General features: G+C 46.6%; 1 protein-coding gene across 5 annotated transcripts in view; it reads right to left on the bottom strand.

Annotated features, from left to right (window-relative positions):
* Window positions 1–12,762, bottom strand: part of LOC144934126 (pro-neuregulin-1, membrane-bound isoform-like) — a 496,144-nt gene extending 483,382 nt beyond the window's left edge. For 3 of the 5 annotated variants that reach the window (XM_078859575.1, XM_078859576.1, XM_078859580.1), the window contains exon 1: window positions 11,682–12,761. In XM_078859575.1, the coding sequence (XP_078715701.1) occupies window positions 11,682–12,387 (706 nt within the window). In that variant the 5' untranslated portion in view covers window positions 12,388–12,761. Of the gene's footprint in view, window positions 1–11,681 lie in introns of all 5 variants that reach the window. The other 2 variants (XM_078859577.1, XM_078859578.1) reach the window with 1 other exon arrangement.
* Window positions 12,763–21,908: the final 9,146 nt, after the last annotated feature.

Raw genomic sequence — 21,908 nt, 5'->3', positions numbered from 1 at the left:
TCATTTTGAAAATAAAACATGCTTCAAATCGCTTTAAACTAGTGTCATTGTAGTGCATATTTAATGTGGCGCAGCACTCTGATGTTGTAGGAGGACACATTTATTAATAAGTCTATTTAATTAAGTAACACGTGTTGTCTATATTTATTTAAAGTTGCGCATTTTGATATGACGTTACATTTCTCAACCGCCCCCGTCCCCTCGTCACACATCGTCACAAATGTCTGACACCCCCCCCACCCCCCTAGGTGCGTGACGTCATTTATGGGCGGCCCCTTAATTCGGCAAGTAGATTGATAAAGGGTTTTGCTGTACAAGCACATTAACAATGCAAGACACTCCTTTTGTCCTTCGCATAATTACATTCGTGTTATTTTCAGTGGCAATAGAAAAAAAAGTGCGTAGGGGGGGGGGGCAATGTCGCATTGATTGTGTGAACAACGCAAGGCTAATACAACTCGGTAAGCTTTGCGTAAAATTTAACGATGGCACTTCATTTGCCAAGGCCAGGGCGAGGCTTCTGTGCAATGAAGCTAATCAGCTGGCAATGCGGCCAATCGCTCGCTTACGTCTGTGAGATAGCGAGCAAAGACGAGCACTCGTGGAGTCTGGTCAAATTGAGGCAACGATTTTGAGATATGGATGGAAGTTTCCAGATTGGTCAATGCAACCGTGTCTTGCTCGAAGCTCACGGGTCTTTCTATACTTTGATATTTTGCCTCTCTGTGAATCCTGTCTGATATACGACCATTAACCCAGGAAATGTTCTTGCCTTTGTTTTCGTTGTTGCATAATTTATGCATCTAATTAGTCATTTATTGATTTGTAGATATACCCAAGTGTAGAAGTAGCAACCCATCTGTTTGTTTATCTGAGCTGTAACATCACATACAACGCAGAGGCAACACCTTAGCCACAAGTGTAGAGATGGAACAATTACGTCGATTAATTGAAACAAATGTCAGTCGCTCTGACATCAGAGGTAGGAAATTCCCCTAAAATCCACAGCCGATGTCAGTTGTTACCATCACCTCCCGTCTAGCGGCACACGTGGGAACAGTTGATACTCTTTATTATAATCTTGACGTTCTCCATTAGTCGAGTTACGCAACTAATTATCGGCGGAGTGACTTCTTGACTAATTTGATATTCCAGCTCTACGTGTATGTGATTATGGAGATGGCAGAGGAGTTAACGTCTTCCGATCATTTCTATCCACGTGCAGATATGCTAAGATTGTAAGTGGTGCACCCTGGACTCTGAATAAACGTTTCTCGCAAACACCGGCTCCAAGTATAATTTTTCTCAAGGTGTCCATGTGAATCTCATCTCGTGTGGCGGTGGATAAAATAAATAATGCCATCTGTGAAAAGGTTAAAGAGATGATTTCTCGTGTTTCGGCAGTGAAACAGCCTCGTGTTTCAAAGTTGTGAATCATAACCCCAGAATTCGTGTTACATACCTTCATATATATAAACATATCAGTACCCACAGAATGGAGGCAGCTGCCGCGCAGAGAGTACTCTGCGCCTTGAAAACTCGGAAACCTAAGTTCGATTCTCGTGCTCAGTTAGCATTATTGGCGAGTGATGCACGGACCGGTATTAGTATCACACTGCCCCCCCCCTCCCTCCATCACCAGCAGCATCTGTTAACGTATGAAGACGCCTGAAGCCAGCGGTGAAACATCACGAAACAAATATCCCACCAAAAAAGTGTTGTGGATCAGCCATTGGTTATGGCACTGTGCTCCGAGTTGAGATCAGTGGCCCAGTTCAATTCCCAGCCACGTGTAACATGACTGGTGAGCGATAACTGAAATTATACCCCCACACACACACAATTGAACCAACGCACACACTGGCCAGCGTGGTGAAGTATGGTCAAAAAGTCATGATGACCCGCACGACGCGGAGAGAGATGTTAATCCAGCAGTGAAGTGACAGGGATGTAGAAATGGTAAGCACACAATCTTCGTCCACCTGTATCCTGTCACTCATAAGATCGAGTAAAGTGTATCGCTCTTTCAGAAACGCCACTTTGTCCTGCAAGTTGGATACAACTGTAACCATAAATGGCACAACAATCAGTGCCTTTCAAAATATGAAGGAAAAAAATGTTGACACATTCACAGATGCTCCACCATCGGGTTGAGACGGCTTGGAGCTTACAGACCACAGCAGGAATGTGACCACCAAAATTCACAACAGTCCACAACTAAAATTTTACACACGGAGAAATGTAAGAAAAGCTATTGAGTATGATGTTTGCGGTTTTCGCCACGTAGCTCTCCTATGCGTTTATGGGTCGTGCTGCATTCTGTTCGACGCAATATTTGGAATTTTAACTCCGTGTGCTGGGAACAGCACATCACCGTGAACAGCACACGGTACAAAACTGAAAAAACACAGCGGACAACTCAAAGTATCAACTGTTGGTTAAGGCTGAGATCATTTGCCCGGAGCACGTGTGTGTATTGGACAATTGTGTCAATGCGCACTTGTGGTAGTAGCAGCAGCATACAAACAAGCATAGCTCTCAATGTTTTGCTCGAGGGCTAAGATCGTGCGATATTTTTTTCTTCCCCCAGAAAATGTCTACAGCCATAAAAGTCAATTGCATCCCCTTTTCAAGTTAAATGTGGCAATTCCTGAATTCCCCCTTATGAGTTGCAGAATTGGTATCGTGTAAAATATCCGCACTGCTGCAAGTGTTTATTGTGCATTGGTACCTTCCGATATTTCAATATATTTAATGTGCTCGTGTGTTTTATTTGTGTGCAAAACCAACGTTCTTATTAACGTCTCAACATTATGGTCTCATGAACCCGAAACCCAGAAGACAATTTCCTATTTGGAAGGGGTAGGGGATGGAAGAGATGCCATGGCAATGATGAGTCGACTGGAAAGGAAGTGTCAAATCCTTTACTCATGTCAGCATTAAACGACGCTCCAAATATGCGTGCCATTTAAATACATACTCGAGTGAATAATTCAACACAAAACAACATGTTTTTTTGTTGACTAAAGCCCAGATGAGCATAATCACAGGACAAACGTATTGTATGGTCTCACGTCCCTGATGTCGCTGCTTAAAGACGTACATTTAATTAAAACGAGCTGCACGGTAGGCTTAAAAATACCATAAAAAGGTCATTGATCGTATGCTATACTTTATCCATGGGTTCTGAATGAATGCTGCAGCAGCCAATGTATAAACCGCAGCCTATAAATAATTGAGCAAACTAAATAATGAATGCTGGCCAATGAGTAATTTATCGACCAATCATGACAAATCTTTGCAGAAACGCTTCAATCCCTCGTTATCCTGGAATCACCGTGGCTTAAGACCAGAGCTGATATTTAACATTGCGCATTGTTCAAAAACCGTTGGAGTGGTGATGCAGTAGTTCGTGGCGCTCTGATGTGAACCCGATGACCTGACTTTATGTTTCCGGTCACGAGTAACATCAGTGGCAAGTGATATCTGAACAGGCAGGTTCCCAACCCACAACACTCATCCCCCCTTCACCAACTGACAGTGACCAGTATGGTGAAGTATGGTCAAACAATTTCCATAACCAAGCTGCCATTGGGAGCCTTTTTCTTACCAGTAGATTGGCAAAGGGGTGGTATTATTGTATCGTGTTTGTAACGGTTTTGACCGTGCGTTCACGTCACGGCAATCTTGCCATGTGGCAAGAAAACGGTGGTAACTCCGGTGATAAAATAGAGCCCATGCACCCTTTGAAAACGATTCTCGTAAGTAGGCTAATGTAAGTTTGAGCAAATGAGTGCCCGTTTCCTGCGCGTGTGACATTAATTGGGCACAGTTATGTGAAACGTGATAATTTTTAAATCGTTACTCCGCTGTTAGACTTAATTACTCACCCGACGTGGTGCATTAAAAATCAATGCACCTACGCCGACTCTGGGCGAATTCTGAAGTTTAAACTTGTTTTTGTTCCTCAACACGGATGCTTTCGATGCGCATTTTTCTTCCAATCGCATTCAAAACTTCGCCGACACCGCACAGCGGAGGGCCGAACCCGGGACCGCGCGTTCACGCGTCGACACAATCAGAGGGGGGGGGGGGTTCACGCGTTCTGAACGCAATTTAAAACAAATCCCAAGCATGGTCCGCTTCTTGATGAATAAGCGAACTATAATTCCACGCCCCCCCTCCCTCCCTCCTTCCCCGTCGCACACATCTGCTTCTCCACGTAAAAACAACACGTACATTTGTTTTTACACATCCAATCAACCGCACGACCCCTTCTGCACAATTCCAGCAGCAGCAGAGGTTCAACACAAGCAAAACGGCGGATCAGTTTGGACATTCAGCGTCTCGTCCGGCTTGCATTGGACACTTCTTCATACACGTACATGGACTGGCACACGTTCAGCGGTCGCGTGTGACGCGAGCCATGACACTCCTGCTGATCGCGAGCCAGGGGAGTCTAAAGTTTAGTCATTTCGAAACTTTATTTCAATCGGCCTCACCCCTTAGTTGGATCGGCTCAAGAGCTGATGTAGTCGCAACAACCCTTGCAGCATGACCTTGTTTAAAGAGGGGGGCATACAAACCTCCAGGGGATGGAAGGGCACGATGCAGTCAATGTATAAAAACACTTTCTCAAACGTTAGACGTTAAATAGAACGAGAAACGACCCCTTCTGCGGTTTTTTTTAAAAACGAGTTATACTCTTGCTCCCGCAAATGCCGCGACGCGCATCACTTGATTGTACTCATTATTGTTCTGCGATTTCAAGAGTTACCTGTTACGAATTTAGAAGGTGAGCTGAGCGTTCAGCTAGGGGGTGGACGGCTCACACGCAACAAGAATCATTACGCTGAACATCCTCCCTTCCCTGTCCCATCCCTCCCAGGTGCTCTCTCTCTCGGCGTGGCCGGAATAAATCTGAACGCCGCTTGGAGTTGGCACGTTAAACGCTTAATTCTGCCTCTATCTGCCCCACAATGGTCAGGCCACATGAAGCTGGCAGGGGGAGGAGGTGCAGTTTATATATAGAGAGAGAGAGGAGCCACACGAGCTCACAGGGCCGTGAGATATGGTGGCGATCGCAATGCCTGCCGCAAAAAAAAAAACGTCACAGCGACCCCGCCACACACTGATGATGAATGCGTGCCGTGACGAAGATCGATTTTCATCTCTGCTTGCCTATCCCACGTGTGGATCATTGAAGCGGTTATAACAGGCGCCGCTGCAGCATGTCTGACGTGCGCGCGACACACTGCCGAAAGTAACAAACAATAAACTGCGTGGTAAGACGAACGCATTCGTATGCATCATTCGGTTGGCCCCAATAATTGTTACGAATTCCGTTTGCAATTGGGTTAAATGCCCCCCCCCACCCCGCACATTTTTCGCGTTGCGTTATTGTCGTGATTGATGACTGATGATTATGATGATGATTAATATTATTAATTTATAACACAATTTGAAGCGCATAATACGTTTACATTTTTAGCATGAGAATTGCGACAATTACAGCGGTCGGTATTACCGCTGATTGGATAATCACCGCGTTACAGTCTATTTTTTTAAGCTCGTGTTGCTCTTAACTTTGCCACCACGACTAGAGAATCCATGGGTATCGCCTTACCACTAAGCGTCGTCATTATAACGACTTTACAACACACGCACACGCAGGGGTGAATATCGCCAACGCGACACGAACAAGACAAAGGTCCCCACGGTGGAGGAGCATTCTAATAGTTTGTTTCGGGGCACCTCGTGTTCGTGAACACACGAGGGGGGTGGGTGTGCCGAGCACCACGCCCGACCGCCTTTGTCTCCCCGGTGCTAGTGTTTTAACGCACCACTCCCATACTCTTAGGTTTTTTTCGGTAAAGTCACGTAGGTAAAACATTAAAATTAATAAAAGTAAAATAAAATAAAAATTCACGACGTTTTGGAGGCAACACAAGCTTCCGTCTTCAGGTGGAACCACTCCCAGGTTCTCATTTAAGTTTGAAGCGACCCTAAGGGGAAGGTCAATTCCTATGTCGTTACAATATTTGTATCCCCGTAGCATACCGATATTTCCGTGGCCGGGAATCGAACTCTGTTTGCAGAGATCGTAGTGCAATAACCCCCACCCCCCCAACCCCAACACACACACACGCCACGCGTATAGAGTTGTGAATCTAAGTGGCACGGTCGTGACACGGAGCGGCCGTGTCACTTCCACCCGTTGGGGTTGAAGGGGGGTAGGTGTCTCGCTCGTCCGGCGTGTTCCAGCAGAGGCCACGTGTCTGAATCATTTCGCGTTCACGGCGATCGCGCAGAATGACGCACGCGCGCCCTGTTCGTGCAAGCTGCGACCCAGAGAAATCCCGCTCGTCCTGCACACAGAGACAAAGATCCCCTCCCTCCCGTATGGAGCGTAACAAAATGTTTGGCAGGTGCTGTGTTTGCGAGTGCCTATGAATGCGCACGAGGGGGTGGGTGGCCAACAACACGCCCGGCCACCTTTGTCTCCCTAGGCGATGCTTACCCGCCGCACCAGATACGTATTTGAGGCCGAGTCGACCTAAGGACGGCCCAGGACCGGTTCAAATAATTAATAATTACCGGTGTTGGCCGTGAGAGCGGGAATCGAACTTCGGGCGCCGGGTTCGTGGCGCCGCGCGCTAACCGCTACACTGCCGCTTTCCCACACAAGTCCACAGAAAGACACACACACACAGGTACGCACACACACACACACAGGTACACACAAACACACAGGTACGCACACACACACAGGTACACACACACACAGGTACGCACACACACACACACAGGTACGCACACACACAGGTACGCACACATACACAGGTACGCACACACACAGGTACGCACACACACACAGGTACGCACACATACACAGGTACGCACACACACACAGGTACGCACACACACACAGGTACGCACACACACACAGGTACGCACACACACAGGTACGCACACACACAGGTACGCACACACACACAGGTACGCACACACACAGGTACGCACACACACAGGTACGCACACACACACACACAGGTACGCACACACACAGGTACGCACACACACAGGTACGCACACACACAGGTACGCACACACACACAGGTACGCACACACACACAGGTACGCACACACACACAGGTACGCACACACACAGAAAGCTCCTTTCTCGCGTGAGCGGCACTTGCAGCAACAACCGGAAGCTTTGTACAACAATGCCAATTCATGCTGCCCGCAATTGATGACGTCGTCGTACTGGTTTTGAATAGGTTCTAGAATTGAATAGGTGTAGAATTCCCCCGTATGGATTTACTGCACATGAAGAACCCATCGCATTGATGGCGCAACAGACATTTTGAAACGATCCACCTACCACGTTTTTGTGTTTTCACCCTCCAACGCGTGGAGCGTCTGAACTAGTCCTGTACAATGTACTGTTCCGTTATAAATCCACTGCTGGATGAACGTCTCCGCACACACGCTGGTCGGTGCGGGTTGGGGGAGGGGCGGCAAGATCGACTCGGACATCGCTCGCCACTGATGTTAACCGTGACCGGGAGTAATTTGGCTTCCAACATTTTTCTGCTGATAAGCCACTTCGTGGAGCCACTTCGTGGAGCTTATCACCTGTGGCCAGGTCGCTTCTGAAACAAAAGCGCTATAAAGCTCCGTGGGCCTTAGGTGGTAAAAAAAATAGTTTAGATTTTTATTATAGTTTAATTCACGTAACCGGGTTCATTGTGCAGTACGCTAACCACTACACTACAGCTCCACGAAATTTTGTTAAGTAATGCCAAAAAAGTATTTTATATGTCACACATTGTTGTCTCCCTTGATTTTTTTTATCTTCCTGTTGTCACTAATTGACATTATTATACGTAATCTGACATACATTGTAAGTCAGTAAATAACTTCATTACGATTCTTAATTTCAGCAAAAAAAAACGTGATCTTACGTTCAGTATTGGCTGAGTTTTCTTAACTTGCTGATCTTGATGTTTTTTTTGTTGTGGCCACACCACACCTATTTCAAGAATAAATTACTCCTCACACGAGGCAGCCACCTTTACCACTTCGCATTGACCAGCGCGGGGAAATGTGGTCAAACAGCCCACGTGACTCACACGGCGTGGTGAGTTCTTCGCCCGGCAACAGATCTCCAAAAACAGTTACATTCATTATGAATGTAGAACTCAACTCCGCCACAGCTAAGAAGAGTTTCCACCACCGAACCACTCGGGGCCACCGACGGATTTGACGCGCAACCTTCTCATTTGTGCGTTTGACACCAAGCAGAGAAACGCTTCAACTGTGGCGTGATCGAGCGACGGGCAGCCTGCGACGAGCTCGCAATTTCCCACCGCTCCTTAGATCTCACGATTGGTTAGCCAGGTCACCTTTGAAAAAAAATTACACTGGATACATCAGTGCAGTCTCTCCCAGAAAAAAAAGTCAAATCAATCGTAATAAAAATCATAATGATTAGCAATAATTTACAGATGCGCTGTTAATGGGGATTGCTTTTTTCTTTACCATACTTCACCAATCCGGGTTAATGCGAGGGAGAGAAAGCAGAAGCCCAGCACGGGGGTTTCGATATCACTCGCCCACTGAGGTCAGCGGTGGCTAGGGATCGAACTCGGCTGAGGGGTTCCATAGAGGCTCAAGTGCGCGAGCCACGACCTCACGACAACTGAAATCAACGAAGCGGCGGATGTATCTCTTTATCACCGTAGTCTCCGGATTATAAGACGCACACTCCGCCCCCTCCCCCCTAATAATATTATTTTACGTTGGCGGTTCATTTTAAAATCGGGTAGGTGCGTTCGTGTGTGTGAGAAAGAGAGAGGCCAGATCTGTATAACTGCATCGATACCGGGGCCAACAGGTTCGGAGTGCGTCTCATTTCCCGGTGCGTCCTAGAATGCGGACAATACATTATCTGTGCATGGATGAGCTGGCCGCACGCACGTGCTTACCCACGCACGCATGCCAATCGATGATGCATCCACGTCCCTCCTCCACGCCTGCGTTGCGTAACGGCGCCGCGCGTAAAGGCAGAAGCCGAACGACAAAGACAAGGGGAGGCGATGTGGGCTACTACCGCGCAAAGCCGATCTAGGGCCATTTCTTTCTTATTCTTCTTTTTTTTACTCGGGGTGTTCACAAATACAAAATAGCAAATATGAACCTGCGGCCCCTCCACCGCTGATTATGGAGAGGGCGCCGTCGCGTCGTGTTGGTGTTGAAAAGCGCGGCTGAGTTAAGCGACAGAGACATTCTTTTTTTTGGTACGTGGCGGTTGCGGCGGCGGGGGGGGGGTGGTGTTGTGGTTTATTTTTTTAGTGCGCCGTGGGTGGCCTGCCCAATCTGAATGAACTAGCAGCTGTCGAGCCGTACACACGCGCGGTGGATGATGCACGCACGCACGCGCGCGCATGTTTGCAGTGCGCGTAAATAAAACACGAAAGGGCCGCCTTCTCGCCCACGACACAGGTCGACCAAAGAGCTCTCGGGTTTGTTTTGCACACCCCCGTTTGGCCGAGTACTTAGGAGACATCATCATCATTATCTTCATTGTCATCATCTGCATGCCAGCAGTTTGCCTTGCGGCAGTTTGGTGGTGCTGGAACCACTCAAAGAGTTCAGCTACTTACAACGGCATCGTTAGCATGCTTACTATGTATGTGATGGTCGACGGCTCACTCAAATTTACACACTTTAAAGAACATGCTTGTGCTCAAAGACGTCCCACCGACCTGATGTTTGCTGATTTATTGGAACTTTTACGTTTAACCCACTTGTACAACGGCGAAGCGTGTGCGTACCGCTGCCAAGAGTCGCAACTCACACACATATGAGAGAGGAGTGTAAAATAAATAATTAACGGCAGGTCTCTTTGCGCACTTTTTATTACCTAGTTCTCACAAGGGTTCCCCGCGACTCGGGCGCGCGCGCGCGTGTGTGTGTGTGTATATGCGTGCATCCCAGGAGAACGCTAACACTTCAAAAGAGACGTGCATAGGGCACACCTGGAAGGTCACGGAACACCCTGGAAGTGAGCGTCATCATTTGCTGAAGCACATGTCCCGAGCCTTGCGAGCAAGGCGTCAATGAGCGAGCCCTCGCTCTCTGCTCAACACCTGGCAATGCTTGGGTGCTAAACGTGTGCTGATATGGGGGTCTAGAGTCCTGTGCGTACCCGCACACAGACACACACACAGAGACCCATTAGACTGCCGACAGTCTGTGAGAATAATCTATTCGTAAATTAGAAAATGTATTGCCCATCACGATCTAACAGAACTTGAAATACATTGTTGGAATTTTGTACGTACCTATAAAAAGTGGAGAGAGAAATAAATTAAACACATGGCAAAAATTACGCTCTAAGATGTTTGCTCAAAAGTTGTTTAAAAAAGGATACACGAGTGCGTTTTCCTTCTAACGTCCATGTGAATTCAACGTGTCTTTATGTATTTGCGTTAAAGCGATTTATTTTATGCGTGGGTAACCAGTTTAACACGTAGGCTTTCGCGACCAATATTGTTCATAATCAACGATTTTTGGGTTTAGATCGCGTTATTTATAAATGTGTCGTAACCCTCCACCACCCGACACGGCCAATCAGTAAAAAAAGTGTCACGTTGACAAAAGACAAATAGTTCACTGCTTTAGCCCACCGGTGTGTTGAAGCGTGAAACCACAACATTTACAATTTGAGTACGACGTTTCGCTGGTAATTGCATCCAGCATCATCGGGCAATTCGTACTCAAATTGTAAATGTTGTGGTTTCACGCTTCAACACACCGGTGGGCTAAAGCAGTGAACTATTTGTCTTTTGTCAACGTGACACTTTTTTTACTGATTGGCCGTGTCGGGTGGTGGAGGGTTACGACACATTTATAAATAACGCGATCTAAACCCAAAAATCGTTGATTATGCGTGGGTAACCGTTGTGCTTTGACATCAGAAGCTACAAATGTAAACACGAAATTCATCTGAGATACGACATTCGTTGCGGATGCTTCGTTGACGTTGCACTCTGGTGACGTTTGGTATCTGGAGATTTCTTGTTTCTATAAATACAATAGAATAATTAACTAGTGCGCAGCGCATGGACGTCTATTAAAAAAATAGAGAAACACGTGCGGTTATGTGTTTCTGGCATCATACACGCTACTGTTTATAGGCTGGAGTAAAGTTCAGTGAGTGTTACAACAAAAAAACGTGCTCCTGTTTTAGAAGGGAATGGCGTTTTTCATTGAAATAACTCGAGCGTAAACATGTGCAGTGACGTCCTAAAAGGTTTGTGAGTGCGAACCAGATCAGATTGCACACTCGGGTACCCGCTGCGAGTTTCTTTCTCGACTAATGTATCCCGTCGATTAATTTTGAAACTTTGACCAACACTTCAACCCCACGTGTTACCTGGAAGGTGGTGCCGGACAGATCACGCTCGACGCAGACTTTCTGCACACACACCAAGACCCAGACCTCTCTCCTGCCCATCATTTCATAAAGTACCGCACGATCACAAAAACACGACTGAAGCATCTATCTCTCTCTCTCTCTCCAACTGCACCAGAACATCCCAATGACCCACGATGGTGGCCAAATACAATACACGAATGAGAATAGTAATGAGCCAAGCAGCTTCGCTTACCGCACTGGTCGCACAGTATTCCGTTGATCTCGCGCTTGATGTTCTGTCCACTGGACGCCGTCTGCCGCGGGGAGTAGACAGCTCTATACATGCCGCTGCTCTGTTGGCTTCTCAACTGGCGGTGCGTGATCGTGGTGGTGGTGGTGGTGGTAGTGGTGGTGGTGGTGCTGCTGCTGCTGTTGCTGCTGCTGCTCGTGGTGGTGCTGCTGCTGCTGCTATTGACGGTGGCCTCCTTCCCGTTCTCGTCTGGGACGGACACGTTGGCCACCAGGCTCCACGTGGTCGGCGCTGGCACGAGCAGCTCCAAGAAGAAAACGTAGCGCTGGTTGCGCCTGGGACGCACGCACGAAGGCTCCGTGCCGAAGTCGCCCACGGTGATGAACTGGCCGCGCTCGAGTCCACCGTTGTTGACGGACCACACGTCGGAGACGCGTACTCGCAGCGTGTAGCGACTGCCCGGGAACGCGGCGGCGGCAGCGGCAGCAGCAGCGCCTTGCGACGTGCCCGCGAGCAGCGCTGCCGCGGAATTCACCGGGGTGGCCGTGGCGGTCTGCACCTTGCCCTCAATCACCACGGCCGAGCGGTAAGCCTGCTCGGCCAAGGAGGGCAGGCTGGGCGCGTAGCACGCCTGGCCGGGCATGACGTGCCACAGGGTGCACATCAGTAGCAGCGGCAGCACCGGCAGCAGCACGGCAGGAGGCTTCATCCCTAAGGAGAAGACAAATGACCCCCCCCCGGACCCCGGAGAAGAGCTGCGTTCCAAGCAACCTCTCCCCGGCGTGCGCGCACGCGCGTGCTCGCAGGAGTTGTGCGCGGCGCGAGTCCCCGTCAGGCAGTGGCGAGGAAAGCGCTCCGCAGACGACGGCGTTGCAATGTGCGGCACGGGTTTGTGTTGACTCCTGCACTCATTAAGTATCCCATGTCGCGGTCCTCACGTTTGAATGGGGGGGAACTCCGGATGCGGAACGACGTCAGTCGAGCGAGCAAGCACACCCTCTCGAAGCGGCGCATTGCCGTATAAATATATATATACACACACTCACGCTCACTCACACGCGCGCGCGCGCGCGCTCACATTCACACTGGAAGAAAAAAAAGCACCGCCCTTTCCCCCAGCGACAGCGCTTAGTCCGAGATGCACCTCCTCCGGGCGCTACGATCGGTGCGCGCGGAGCCTCCTGGCATCTCCAATTCTCTACCGATGCGAACGAATACGAATTGGAAGACGACGAGGAGGAGGAGGACACGGATGGTTACGTGGTCCGCGGAGAACTGCGACTCTTGTTGGCCGAGCGAGGAGGGATGGATGGATGGGACGCACGGCAGGAGAGAGAGAGGTTTAATTTTTTTTTGGTAATTCCTGCAGAGATACAGACAGACGGAGGAGAAGAGAAGCACGAGACAAGACAGAAGACACACGCGCGCGCGTGCACACAGCTGCGACGCTCGCTCGTCGTACAGTAAACACGAGAGACGCGGCGAGCTGGCCAGCTTGCTGGCGATCCGGCGACACTCTCGCGCGCGCGTGTAAACCCAGCTCCGCCGCGCGTTAGACGCGACCGACAAGCAGAGAGAACGCCAGAGAGACAGAGAGAGAGAGAGGAGGATGGCACTGAGCGAGAGAGAGAGAGAGACTCTGAACGCACGCAACGCAAACGCACGCGCCGTATGTGCACGCAAGCACGCACGCACGCAAACGCAAACGCCGGCTCGGTCGTGTGGGCTGGGCGGGCAGGCTGCATGCGGACGGGGATCAGGAGGGGAGTCGTCCGATGGACGGACAGGCCATGCGAACCGGCGGCGTGGCTAATATTACATAATCATTCAGCACCACGCTAGCGGGACATCTCACGCGTGCACACACTGTACCTTGCTGCACCGCTGCGGTACATGTGGTATACTGCACGGCATGCAGACATTTCTGAAGAGATGCGGCGGGGGGGGGGGGTATTTATTTTTTTATTATTCTCCGCTCGTTCTCTCTCTCGCTGTCTCGTGTTATTTTATTATTACCATCACTATCATTCGCTCGCTTTCACTACCAGCGTGCCTGACCCGCCTCCCCCCCCCCCCCCGCGTTTTTTTGTTTTTTGTTTTACCTCTTAAAATCTGCCCAGCGCAAGGCTGTGAGGTGAGCGGTGAGAATGGGGAGTGTGGATTGAGAGTGAGGCTGTATATATTTATGCCTCTCGCATAACCCATTGGTCACGTAGGGATATCCCCCCCCCACCACTCTCCCTCTACATACGCGACCGTGCGCTCTGTGTGATTGCGGAAAAAATGAACGCATCAGCAGCACTTTAATAGCCGCACCGGCCGCCAACACCGGCAAAGATGCGAGCAACGCACGTGTTCGTTCGAGCATCCCCCCTCTCTCATGCGACCGATAATAATTGGATCCCTCCGCACACCACCACCACCACCACGACAACCTCTAGAACAGCCACAGATACGCATTGTACATGGGACCACAGTCACACACACTGCGGAATTACGCTATACATCATCATCGGTGCCGTGTTGCACGCGGTACAGAAACGTCAGAACAAATGAACAAATAAAACACGTCGGAAGAGTGCGCAAAGAATCGTGGCGAGGATGAATGCACGCTGGGAAATTGCATTGAGTGACAGAATGGGGAACGAACACATGGGTTAGATAAAAGATGGATACTTTCAAATGTTGATGAAAGTAGATGGACTTGGACAGGACCCGTTGCTGAAACCGGATGATCATAATGCACTAATAATAAACCAATATTAGCAATAATAAACAACTTGCAAGGCGCGCAATTTGGTCCAGGATAACGACGGAGTGACCGCCAAGGAATGGCACGCGTTCGCGAGCATAGCTCCTCGGAGGAGATGGAGCGATTCAATCAGCTCGAGTGAATGTGCTGGGTGAATTGTTACATCGCGAAATCGCGACAGATGAGGGCGGAGGCGGTGGTAGCTTGGGAAAGCTTTCATCCAGCAGTGGATTGAACGTGGTTGATGATCATGTAGTATCGATTTAAAGCTTTCGTGACTGCAGGGATTCATCTTCTTGATTCTTTCGGTAAAGTCACGTAGAATGGAAATAATAAAATAATTAAAATACATATAGTACATACATCCCCCCAACGTGGTATGTCACATTATTACCTTATGCGTAGGCTAGACTATACGGATGGAGTAGAGGACGTGCATATGCATGACTGGTGTAGCGTTTTGGACTTTTTATTTAACTGTGTGATTCACAAACGGTGCTTCTTGAGTGAAATAAGCGATTTGTGAAATAGGGCATCATTTGTTAAGAAACCTGTGGCATTACATCGCAGGGTCGCGAGAGATGTTAGCGGCTTACGGAGCGCTTCATCCAACAGTGCATCGACCATGGCTGATTATGTTGATTATTCAATACAGTATCTCACGGATATGATTCTGGATTAGAAATCGATGCTACTTTTTAAATGTTATCTATTGGCGCCTATCCCTTAACTAAAAACAAAGAATCGAATATTGTATCCAATTCTTTTAAATGACGCATTCACAAAGAAACAATAAGCGCACGTCAGCGATGACTGATAACAAGAACAATGCGTACATTGGGCACAATATTATCGAGGGAACATATTTGTCTAAAACACGAACCCCGAATTCATCGGAGTTTAATTATTCATGGATTAATATCGACTCTAAAACGTGTATTATACGCATTGAAATCGTAAAACAAGCGCGGTTTTAAATCGTGCACATTGTCATCAGCTAACGTGACGCCTTGCAGCCTCGATCGGCCGCTAATTTATTCACATTTGGAAAATAAAACAATTGTCTTCTTGGTTCTTTCGGTAAAGTCACGTAGAAGGGAACAAATAAAATAATACAAATAAAACAATAAAATAATTCTCACGACGTTTTGGCCACAACGCAAGCAGCCGCCCTCAGGTAAAGAACAGGTATGTCGGAAAGACGCTGTCTTTCCGAGACGCTGTCTTTCCGAAGACGCTGTCTTTCCGACAGACCTGTTCTTCACCTGAGGACGGCTGCTTGCGTTGTGGCCGAAACGTCGTGAGAATTATTTTATTGTTTTATTTTTATTATTTTTTATTATTTCCCTTCTACGTGACTTTACCGAAAGAACCAAGAAAATGAATCCCTGCAGTCACGAAATCTTTAAATCGAAAAACAATTGTCGATTATTGATTCGATCAATCTTGAATCTCGGCCTATTTGTCCAATCGTCGCTGTGGGTGACGAGCAGACGGCGAGTCGTTGCTCGCACGGCTTAATTTCATCCGGAGAATTCCGGGACTGAGCTCCGGAAAATACCCCTCCCAAGCCTCCGAGAAATGATGAGGGCAGGGGGGGGGGATACTGGGGATTGAAGCGGCCCCGAAAAATATCCCAAAAAGCACGAAGTTCTAAGCGTCCCACAGTTAAGCATATGCGAACCCCACTATCCCAGTCAATCCATCCTCCCGCAACGGAGAGCAGAGAAACCGTGGGAATCGGTGTTTAACTTGTGACTTATCGGCGCTCTCTACCGGAATTGAGATGGCAACGCGCTGTCTCGCCTCCTCCTCCTCTTCCTCTTGCTTTTATCCCCACACACACTGGCGTACAACACGCGCACGCCGCTGAGACATGCTTTCACTGCCACTCAGTCGGGTAAACAACGGCGCTTTGATGTGTGGAGGCGGTGATTCCGGGGTCAGGGGTAATTTATCGCGGCGTTTTAATTCGGAGGCCACCTTCCCAACACCAACAACGTCCCTCCGGATGGCCCCCCAGCTCAATGAAGGTGCGGATTGGAGCTCCATTGTGCGTGTTTATGTATTTATCTTTAGTGACTCGCTCACCTTTCTTGCACTCCTATCGATGTATTGTTGTTGTGACTTTCCGACCAGCACCGACTGGACGTCTGTGAAATAGAACTCCGTGGCTAATCGGATTTCCTCCTGCGGTTTGAATAAAGATTCCGATTCTAATTTTCTGGAGCTCGTCCCCGAACAACTCCGGCTGAAAAGAAGCCCTAATCGATGGACTTCAACAAGAACACGTGGTCTTCGTGTTGTTTGACGAATTAGAAGCCTTTATTGTTTGAATCTAATGTGATTCATCAAGGGGGGAGTCGGTGATTTGAATTCCTCCGCCTCGTGAACTTGACCGTGAAGATGGTGAAGGAAGGGCATTATGACATCACAACATCACACAATGTCCGGCACAAACACCAACAAGAGATTCAACGAATACAACCCTAGCAGATAAAGGCGTAGCCCTGCAATTAAATCGCTCACAGCCACTGCCGGCGAAAGGCGTCTCCACGAGAGAAACCGCCCCCCCCCCCCCTCTTACAGAAGATTTGGCCTACTTTTCCACACTGGATAGACGTACGTATCAGTCGAGGTGGTGGGAATAACCCACACTTTAACCAACCACACGTGACCTACCCGTGCGACTTAGAGACGTTCACATTTTCATCTTCTTGGTTCTTTCGGTAAAGTCACGTAGAAGGGAAGTAATAAAATAACAAAAATAAAACATAATAAAATAATTCTCACGACGTTTCGGCCACAACGCAAGTAGCCGTCTTCACCTGAAGACAGCTACTTTACCGAAAGAACCAAGAAGATGAATCCCTGCAGTCACGAAAGCTTTAAATCGAAATATGACGTTCACATTGTAACTGGCGGGTGGACGGATGCAGCGGATTGGGGGTGAAGGAGGGGGGTGGGTGATGAAGACGTTTGACAATTGTCTACTCTTTTTTACACGCACCTTTACATCATCCGCACCTAGTTTACACATTCCTAACAGCGTGCTTCAGCCGCACCGAACCTCACAAAAATAATATTCAGGGCCCACCTTGGTTCCTCCCACCCTCAACCAGTATATATACAAATACTATGTTCTTGGAATTTCTCTCACTTGATACAGCTATCGTGCTGTGACGGTTCCACCTAAAGACGGAAGCTTGTGTTGCCTCCGAAACGTCGTGATTTTTATTTTATTTTTATTTTATTTTTATTCAATTTTATTTTTTACCTACGTGACTTTACCGAAAAAACCGAAGAATGTGAATCCTTGCAGTCACGAAAGCTTCAAATCTAAAATTGTCTACTCAGCCGCGGCGGGAATTTGACCACCTATGGAATGCAAATCTAAACGCGCTTACCCATTACGCCACTGCATTGCACCGCCTTATTAAGTTGTGCTGACATTTACACTCGAATAGTATTGTTTTTATTTCGATTTAAAGCTTTCATGACTTCAGGGATTCATCTTATTGGTTCTTTCGGTAAAGTCACGTAGAAGGGAAATAATAAAAGAATAAAAATAAAACATGATAATTTTACCTTATTATTTCCCTTCTACGTGACTTTACCGAAAGAACCAAGAAGATATTGTTTTTATTATTATTAAGTACATCATTGCTTTTACAGTTTGAAGCTCGGTTTCTACCACACACATCAGGCGTGTATTTATTTGCATATTTTCATAAAAAAATACGACAGTCCACGGTTGCTTGTAAACGCCAAATAATTTTAACAGCATGATATAAGATAATAAAACAGGATTATAAAAAGTGAATTTGACCAGTAACCGGGGGCAATAACTCGTCCTATTTACTAGCAGAGCTCATTTAACTTTACCAAAGGTTGAATGAGTGCAAACAGATGCTCAGCGTTCAAAGGGAAATGCTATTAATACACAATATAGCTCTCGCATCATCAACAACCATGGTCAATCCCACTGTTGAATGAAGATCTTCCTCCATCCGCCGACATCTTTCGCGAATCCTGAGATGTATTAATCCACCCTGCACCTGCACACGAACTGATTGAATCGCTCCATCTCCTCTGTGGAAGCAACACTCGTACGCGTTACATTTCTTGGCCGCCACTCTGCTAAGGGTGCCGCGGTGGCGAGATGTTAACTGCCTCCCCTGGTCTGCAGGAGGTCAAGAGTTCGATCCCAACCCTGAAGCCTGCTGTATATTTGGAGTTTGCATGTCTCTGTCCTCGTGGTCGTGTGGAGTTTTCTCCGGGTCCTCCGGTTTTTCGCTCCACGTTTTAGAACCAACGTGTGTTTAGAGTACCTGTCTGCTGTAAATTTCCAGGCGATAAGCCACTTCGTTGGGCTATCATTTGTGGCCCGGTCGCTCCTGAAAAAGGGCAGTATAAATTTCGGTTTAAAGCTTTCGTGACTGCAGGGATTCATCTTCTTGGTTCTTTCGGTAAAGTCACGTAGAAGGGAAGTAATAAAATAATAAAAATAAAACAATACAATAAAATAATATTATGATATTATATTATTTTATTATATTATTATTTTATTTTATTATATTCTATTATTTTATGTTATTATATTAAATTATTATATTATTTTATTATATTATTTCTTATATTATATTATTATATTATTTTATTTTATTATGTTTTATTTTTATTATTTTATTACTTCCCTTCTACGTGACTTTACCGAAAGAACCAAGAAGAAGGGCTGTATATCTCAGTGGGCCTTACCTAGTAAAATAAAATAAAGAGTGTACTAGTTATTATTCTTGACAATATGCCTTCATCTCTTCAGGCGTTGCGCCCCCTTTTCTGAATCGTGGGACTGATGTTATCATTAACCTGTTCATGCTCTCCAATCCACGTGTCCCTCTGTCTGCCTTTCGATGTAATTCCAAAGTGTGCATCTCTCCGTGCCTCCTCGTTCACTGTCAATTGTTGTTACGTACTCAAGTTGCTCATCATTATCATCATCGCGTTTCTAAACAATGTCCCATCAAGTAATGCTCACTGATTAAAACAGCCCTTGCAAGTTGCCCAGGTATTACTTTCAGAAGCGCCGTGATGATGTCGCTGCAGCCACGTGTGCGTTAAAGTTGGTGAAAAGTGTGTGCCACTAAGTACGCTGTATAGGACAAATCTTTCGGTGTGAATTTGCAAGAGACGCTTGCATTAAGATCGTGTCTTTGTAGAAAGGCAACGTAAGAGTGCTCTTCATATGCACCCATATGAATCCACTCTTCCTTTTGGAAACAATTCATTCATAACTCGAAGTTGCTTGAAGCAAGACAAATAGGTTATTTAAAACAGCTTGCTTTAAATGGCATGTTTTCAAAAAACATTGTTTTGTCTTGGTTGACTGAATGGACTTCAGCTGTTGCAGCTGCCATTCATTTGCTCAATGTAAGGTTACATCCCATGACGTGAAGATATTAATACATTTATGGATAGAAGATTAAAGACATACGATGAAAGGCATACATTTTGTCACGAGGATGGGTGATCTGTTACCGAGATTTGGAAGCTTTTCAATGCACGTGGAAAGTTGCAAAGGTTATTCCTGCCTTTTCAAACTAATGCTGGTGTTATGAATGTGCATGATGTGCAATCAGGTGGGTCGTCAAGGCTCTACAACATTCATCATAAACAAGCCCAACAGGCCCAGTAGACAAGTGATTCATAGGTCAGCACAATTAGACCAGGCACACTTGAGCCTACGTTCTCAAGTGTTGCGATTTGGCTTGAGCCAGGTCCCGAATGACCGCACAAAAACTAGCATATTAAACTTGGTTCTTCAATTTATTTGGCTAAATTCCTGCCCAGACAATATAAAAAAAAAACATCTTAGTTGGACTGTCATGCGAGAAACAATCTCATTGCAGAGCGCATGATAACGTGCGTCGCCTACTGTGCACTGGCTAAAAGTAAATTTGAAAGATTTTTCAGCCAACAGGCCTTGGGATAAATACCCTGTGCGTGCCATTCCGTGACACATGGGGGCATGCTACTGGGTGAGATTTCCGAGTGGATTCTTTATCTCATCACATTACTCTCGTGGCATAAATTGAATAAATTTGATTTTTTTACAAACCACAAAGCAAAACATAGAGGCCACGTAAATTCTTGATTCACGATCCAAATTATTATGCACAATGCAATTAAGTGAACTATGACCAAGTCATCATCACAGTCTTTTTGCTTGTTGTAATGAGCGGTCGCCCCATAGTCAAGCTGCCACAATGCAGAACTTGTACAAGAAATATTGAGGAGTGTTGAGAGGGAAATTGTACAGGAGGTACACACATGGAGAAACAACGTGAATAAATAATATTAAAACAAATCCTGATGATGTATTCACAAATGTATTCACTTTCATCAAAAGCCATTCTCGAATGTATAATTCAATTGCTTACTAAATGCGATAACTTAATTTAATACCATGATGTGATAAAAATCACACGGTTTGGCAAAATTCTCGCATACTTTGCTTGAGAAGCAACCGTACGTTCTCCCAAAAAAAACCTATCCTCCGGCTCTTTTTCACTCCAGATAGAAATATGGCTCTACAGCAACTGGCAAAAGACGCTGGGACATGAAACAATTAGTGTGCCATCTGCCATGGACACTGGTCGAGTCTTCTGGGTATGAAATCCAGCGATTGCTTGCCGCTGGTGGAAAATAAATCGTTGGTATGCAACCAATTCGGCACGATATTAATATTATTAATACATTTCATGTAAATAAGTTATATTCATGAATGGTAATACATTCCCGTAAATAGCACAATTCGCGGATAATGATATTGGCCGAATTAATTACGAAAAATAAATACTTAAATAATCTATGAAATACATGACAATTATCATACTGTAACACAAAACAATAAAACATTCTTACGAGAAACAAAGTAAATGAAAATAAATATTAAAGTATTAAATCATAATTTATAAATTAACTTCCCTTAAATTGTGCTTATGCTGCACATCATCCCTTTATCTCATCACTCTCTCGCATCGCATCGTTAATCCCTCTCGATGCAGTCGGGTAGCGGTCCAGATGCGATTCGCGGATAGCCAAAATCGCGGATAGCAAGTTTGTGAATAATGAGGGAATAACTGTACTTCATGAACGGCCGTACAGAATGTTTGGTGGCAAAGCAAAGGCCAAAATTGACAGATGGAACACTTGTGGTCGGTGCTTCAAATTCTAACAACTCACTTGTGTGTGCGTTACGGGTTGGACCGCATGTTGTTTGGTACAATGTCCAACATTTCCCTCCACGCACCGAGAGCTTCTTCAGAGACTGGATGGAGCCGAGCCCGTCCGGCGCTTTGTTGAGAAACGACACGCGGCATAACCCGATATCGCATTGGAGCGCTCAAGGCAAAATACTCGAAGTGGACATTTACAAACATTTTACACATTCTACTTTGATCATATCGGCAGGACCA

The sequence above is a fragment of the Lampetra fluviatilis genome, chromosome 9 (assembly GCF_964198595.1).
Source record: "Lampetra fluviatilis chromosome 9, kcLamFluv1.1, whole genome shotgun sequence".
Taxonomy (NCBI): domain Eukaryota; kingdom Metazoa; phylum Chordata; class Hyperoartia; order Petromyzontiformes; family Petromyzontidae; genus Lampetra; species Lampetra fluviatilis.
This window is presented reverse-complemented; position numbering and strand designations above follow the sequence as displayed.